The sequence below is a fragment of the Labrus mixtus genome, chromosome 3, assembly GCF_963584025.1.
Source record: "Labrus mixtus chromosome 3, fLabMix1.1, whole genome shotgun sequence".
NCBI classification, from domain to species: Eukaryota; Metazoa; Chordata; class Actinopteri; order Labriformes; family Labridae; genus Labrus; species Labrus mixtus.
The window spans coordinates 17,967,858-17,973,957 of record NC_083614.1 but is presented as its reverse complement, the minus strand read 5'-3'; the positions used below and the strand labels follow the sequence as shown (position 1 = coordinate 17,973,957).

At 42.2% G+C, this 6,100-nt stretch overlaps 1 protein-coding gene across 1 annotated transcript; it reads right to left on the bottom strand.

The window, feature by feature from the left end:
• Positions 1-2,614: 2,614 nt before the first annotated feature.
• dmrta2 (DMRT-like family A2) lies at positions 2,615-5,611 on the bottom strand. The gene is made up of 2 exons (XM_061033483.1): positions 4,778-5,611; positions 2,615-4,360 (listed from the first exon to the last, which is right to left on the bottom strand). The coding sequence occupies exons 1-2, from the start codon at positions 5,235-5,237 to the stop codon at positions 3,474-3,476; spliced, it is 1,347 nt and encodes a 448-aa protein (XP_060889466.1). The 5' UTR covers positions 5,238-5,611; the 3' UTR covers positions 2,615-3,473.
• Positions 5,612-6,100: the final 489 nt, after the last annotated feature.

The following is a 6,100-nucleotide window of genomic DNA, read 5'->3' as shown; positions in this document are numbered from 1 at the left end:
TCCTTCCTGTGACTCTTTTTGGTTTCAGCTGGATTTCCATGCATATCGGTAAGGGATCAAGTTACTTTCTTAATACAGTTTTTTTTGTCATCGGTATTGAAATAAGGCAAGGCTTATCTTGTTCGGGTCTGGCCGACAGGCTTGTTTTGCACAAAGTCGCCAACAGGGGGCACTGTTGGCATTGTAGCACACACATCAAAACCCAAGCCTGTTACCGATATATGTACTTTATGTTAACACACTTAACACACACAAAAAGAAGCCTTTTCTAACTGGCTTTGTCAACACTGATGTAAGTGAAACAACAATGAAACAGTTGATGTGTAATTATTTAACCTTCAAAGTTAATGGTTCAGATTGGGAATGTAGAGAGACTTTAATACTTTAGTTCTACATAAATAATCATTAATGCTAAAAAGCTTAAGGCTTCTATTAAGAGCTGTATGTCTGTCATTACTGATGCCTCTCACCTACAATGCTCAGTGGCAGTGGGCTCCAGCAGATGCTATTTGTTAGACAAGACTGTCATCTAGTGGTGCCGGCTGTGTCACACATATCTGCTTGATCAACACAAGCAGCATCAACATGATATAATAAAAACTATACTCTAATTTCTCTTAGCTTTTTGGAAGTGATTACTTTTCTGCAGCCTGTCTCCATATTTAGCATGTCTGTAGCCTACATGATAGAGCTGGAATGGGCAACTTTGGTCACAGCAAGGGCCACATTCAATTATTTCTCACTACCAGAGGGCCAAATTGTAGGAAACAATAACGATTACAGTCAATTATGTCTCAAATTTAACTCAACATATACCAGTGATCAAATATTATTATGGACATCTCTCTGGTAATCATGATTTAATGGCAGATTTCTTGTTTTCTTCATGTTTCCAATTAATTTATATATAAATACTGACCTTAGGGCCAGGTTTAGGGTTGATGGAGGCCGCATGTGGCCCCCGGGCCGCCAGTTGCCCACCCCTGTGATATAGCCTAACAACAGACATAAAGAGCTGCTGTGAAATGCAGAGGACCCAGAACATTAGCTAATAAAAATCAAATTCACAACAAATAGTTACGAAGGAGAGCAATGAGCTCAGACAAAGTGATATTTATGATGTCCTGTCAAACTCTTACTTTATTTGAAAATGGTCAAATTGAGAAAATAAACGTAGGTAATAGGCATACATGTGTGTTTTCTACTGTATGTTTATTGAACTTAAATTGGCAGGATGGCAGCTATTATTAAAATATAGGCTATGTCTTTTTATAGGCTGTGAGGTTTGTAATAAGTTTGTGTTTCTGAACGAAGTCCAGAACTTCTCTCCTGAAGGGTTTATTCATCTTCTATCTCACAGCTGATTCAGTTTATCGCCTGCTACCGGTCAACCAATCAGCCTTTAGTGTTTAAATGGAGCAGGGCAGGGAAGAAAACTGCCGTGTACTTACATTAAATAGCCTGCAGGTGGCGCCATTGCTCTTTGGAAACTATTAACCTTCTCGTGAGCCTGTGAAGTCCCTGACTGCAGACAGGGTTAGCAGAGCAGAGAGTCAGCGCAATGAGTAACTTGTAAGCAAAACAAACTGTAATGAAAATAAAAGCGTCCTGCCTGTTATCATTGTCTGGATTCAGTTTAAGCCTTCATACAGTGTTTTCTTAACTTGAAGACTTTTTTTAAATCTCAGCCATTATGATATGAACATTTCCTGATGACACTTATGTTTACACATGTATGTTGACACAGTTAGCATTTGGCCATGTGAAAATAGCCTAAATACAGTATTAGTTCGTGTTATAATATTGCCATGATTATGCATAGCCTCGACTGTCGCGTTTGCTTAAAAATATATGAATGAGATTGAACTTTACCAATCAAAATCCCAATTATTATTAAACCTATTTGTCCGTATTTCCATGAGGCTTGCGCTAATAAGGTTATTATATTGTATTCTTGTGTCAGCTACATCTAGCAATAATGTATCATCAAAATATATTCATTTAATTGAATAAGATTTGAGCTAATCATTACATTTGATTCACAAAAGAGCTACTTGAAATCCATCAGCGTCTTTTGATAAGAAGTCGATGGTTGCTTATAGAATTTATCTGAGAAGAGAACATAGAGTCCCTCCCTTTTCGTCCATAAAAAAACACTTTCCATTTATTTTTATTTTTAAATGCCCTTATTATTATTTTTTTACACGTGGGCGTCTCTCTTATTAAAGACTTATAGTGCTCCGAATGATACACAATTTATAATGTGCTTCATTTAGGTTAAACAACAAAAACATGTTTTCACCATTAAAAATATTTCAAAATCAATCAATAGCCTATGCTTAATGTTTGTGTAATTAATTTAGAGTTAACACCTTTATCTATCTATCTATCTATCTATCTATCTAAACATCTATCTATCTATCTATCTATCTATATATCTATCTATCTATATATCTATCTATCTATCTATCTATCTGTCTGTCTTTCATTGTCCTTGATACATACTATGTGGTAGTGTTTAGTGTATGGTTTATAAGATATGATAGAAATATGTTCCACGTGGTCTGTATATTCCACATGCACACTCCTCATTGAATAATCTTTTACCCCCATATTTCTTTAAAATAACATTTATTATTTCCAGCATATTCATACAATGTGACAGCACAGCTTGTAACATTTGAAGAGGAACGGACTCGATCCAGCACTTTGCCACAAAATATTTGAGCTGACTAACAGATAAATGAAAAGTCAGATATAGCATAGCATTTTATATTAACAAACGCAATATATAATACAGGTAGTTGGAAATGAGCTAAAAGAAAGGTGAGACAAGTGAAATAATACATAAGGAAAACGGGGATGTCATTTACATATCATTAGTTTTACTCACATTCGGAAATAGTATCAACAATCGTTAAGATACATGTTAAAATAACTTAATTTCTTCTTATTTTATATTTCATGTGTGTGACTGAAAATCAGAGTAGTTAAAATTTAATTATAAAATGATGTGTGTTCACTTCATGTAAATTTTGGATTTAAAAATGCGTAAATCTGATTGAAGATTTATTCGTTTCTTCATTTAATTTGAATCCTGCACAATTCAGATAGTCGGTAATACAACATGTTTATGGTCGAGCTTTTACTTACTGGGTTGTCTTTTTTGCTTTCCCAGCTGATTTCTTTTTAATCTATAAATATTTTCAGGTCTTTTATTTTATTTAACTGGAATACACCTTAGCGTGGGGGATGTCATCCAAACATTTGCAGTCAAACATAGAAAATTATTTTTGAAAGTTACACATTGTTGAGGTTAGATTCCCCCCTCTCAGGCCATTTGACTACAGGCCGGATAATCTTATTATTTACAACAGCCTGTAGCCAAAACACATGACAGATTTTCTGCAGAACATTCAACACTTGTGGCTACAAACACAGAGGAATGTGTTTCTACGTTCAGTCCGCCAGCCTCACTGCTTCTCTGGCGTGTTGTTGACCAGAGGCCCGTACAGGCCACTGGCGTAGCCTTGCTCCTTGTGTAACATTGTCCGGTCCCGGATCAGGTCGCTAAAGGCGTAGTCCATCGGGGGTCTGAAGCCCAGGGCGGGCATCAGGCCGGTGGTGGAGTAGGGCGTCATGAAAGCCAGTCCCCGGCTGTGCGCGGAGTAGGCCAGCCGCAGCGGGTTCAGTCCCAGGTGGGTGCCCAAAGAATAGGTGCTGGGGTCGGCCCCGAAGTGCGGGGCGTTGGGCTGCAGAGGAGAAAATGCAGAGCGGTTGCTGAGCGTCATGGCGCCGGGGATCATGGGCCTGGTCGAGCCGGTTGTGGATGTAGAGGATGGCGGAGCCTGCTGTGCGTTTTGGAGCATCCTCTCTGCCGTCCACGTCTCCTCCTGACCGGGTTTGTTGGGGCCCTGACCGCCGCTGTTGTTGAGGATCTGCTCGATAGCCTGCACCACGTCTTTCCCGCACCCCTGTAGCACCAGCTCCAGCACGCTACGCTTGTGGCTCGGGAACACCCGGGTCAGAATGTCGATGGCGTTCATGTGGCGGGAGGCCGCGGAGGACGGGGACGCTTCATGTTCGTCTTTGTCCGTCTCAGAGCCGGAGTCAGAGCCGAGGGAGCTGATGGAGCCGGGGGTTTCTCCTCCGTCTTTTAAAGGCTTGGAGACAGGAGAGCTGATGAATGACTCGCTGTCTCCGTTCTCTGAACCCGAGCCTCCGTGCCTGCCGTCCGGGGACGAGATGCCCGGGGCACAGTCACTCTCGGTCGAGGCCGGTTTCCCCGCAGCCTGCTGAGGGGTGACGGAGCCGGAGAGCTGGCTCTTTGGAAACAGATCATACTTCTGGATACTTGAATCTAGTGACACAAAGGGAACATCAGTGTGTAAGACAGGGGAAAAAAATATGCCAACTTATGAATGATACAGTGGCCTAATAAAGTTAGCTCGGAAGTCATCATTAGACCAGTGCGTTCTCCAGCAGTCTGGAAATAAGACTATTATATTATACAGTGTTTGAGGAGGTAACATTTAAACTGCTCTCACTCTACCAGTTTCTAGGTAAAATAAAAAAAAAACCATTGCCAATTTAAGATAAATGGAAGAAGTTATAATAACACATTTTGATGTAACTGACAGTGTATAAAGTTAACCCAAGTCCGTCTTTTATTTGAGAACACATTTCTGGAGCAGTTTGAATGCTATATTTATGAACCATTCTGAAGTAACCGAGGACTGACTGACACTTCTTGCACGCGTGAAGCTGCTCCACTCACCTGAGTTACTCTCGCTGCTGACAGATCCAAACACCTCATAGTTTGGACGCGGAGGGATGATCCCGTTAGCGGCAGCCAAAGCGAGCCCCTCCGCCGTTCCGTAGAGCAGCTGGAGCTCGCGCGCTTCGTTCTCCTCCTGCGCCTGCTGCCGCCTGAGCGCCACCTGCGCTGCCATGACGCGCTGCCGCTCGGCGATCAGCGTGCACTTGGCGCACATACAGTCCTTCCAGCGACAGTAGCGCTTGTGGCCCTTGAGCGCGGACACTACGCCGTGGTTCCTGCAGCGGGCACACTTCGGGGTGCGCGGGTATTTGTCCGCGGCCCGCAGCAGCAGCGGAGGCCCGCGCAGCAGGTTGCTGGCCATGGACACCGGGATGTTGGCTGCTGCCGCCGCTGCTACCGCTCCAGGGTGGAGTGAGGAGGCGGAGGAGACTGTGGGGAGATCAGGTCTCAGATCCATAACCGCCAAAACTCACTGATTGAACTGAATTATAAACAAGAAAACTGCGACGCTCTAAACGAATTGTGCTGAACTATTTTATAAGACGTTCACATCTGCACAGCGGTTGTGAACATCTCTTGGCAACAGGTGAAGTCAACTACTGGCGAGGTTACCTTGCGAAAAATAAATGACCGAAACTCTAAAGAAACGTGTTGGAGGAGTCTGCAGAAGACGAAAAAAATATGATATTGTGGAGTTTAGATCCGAATAGAGCAGGAGCGTAGAGATGCGATCAGTCCTCCCCAACAGAAAGTTTAAAGTGTCCGGGAGGAGCCGAGCTTGTTACTCACCGCAGCCTGAGACACTAACCTCCTCCAGAGATTGTCAGTGGATACAGATCCCTCTCTCCCCTCTCTATTGTTGCTCCTACGTTTTCATTAGACAAATTTGACAACAATGTGGCGTCTGTCATTGGCCAAAAGGGGAAGGAGCGATCTGATTGGCCTGCCCCTTTTTTCAACTGTGTCCACCTGAGTGCTTCTTCCAAATATCAAGTGTTAAGAATCTGAAGGGAGTTCCCGTAAAGCTAAAATCGATGCAGTGTATTTAAAAAAAAAAGAAGATTTTTATAGGTTTTAAACAACAGCTTGTTTCATTCAATTTACTCTATCAAAGGATGGTAAGAAAACAAAACAATTAAAACAGCCCTTAAATTGGGGAACATTATAATTACTTTCAACAACTTTATATATGTTTCTCAATAAATATTCCCATCCTTTTTATTAAGTCTCCAGATGTGGCGATGCTACTATTGAGAAGCTAGTTTGAGATTTAAAATCCCCTGAGGAAAAAAGATGAAGCGTGACTTTCTCGTCAGAATT

What these genes read in the sequence shown, in the direction of transcription:
- dmrta2 (XM_061033483.1), bottom strand. Translation starts at nt 5,237, where the DNA reads ATGGATCTGAGACCTGATCTCCCCACAGTCTCCTCCGCCTCCTCACTC. An exon ending in CAGCAGCGAGAGTAACTCAG is followed by an intron (nt 4,361 to 4,777) that starts GTGAGTGGAGCA and finishes TTGTGTCACTAG; the next exon opens with ATTCAAGTATCCAGAAGTAT.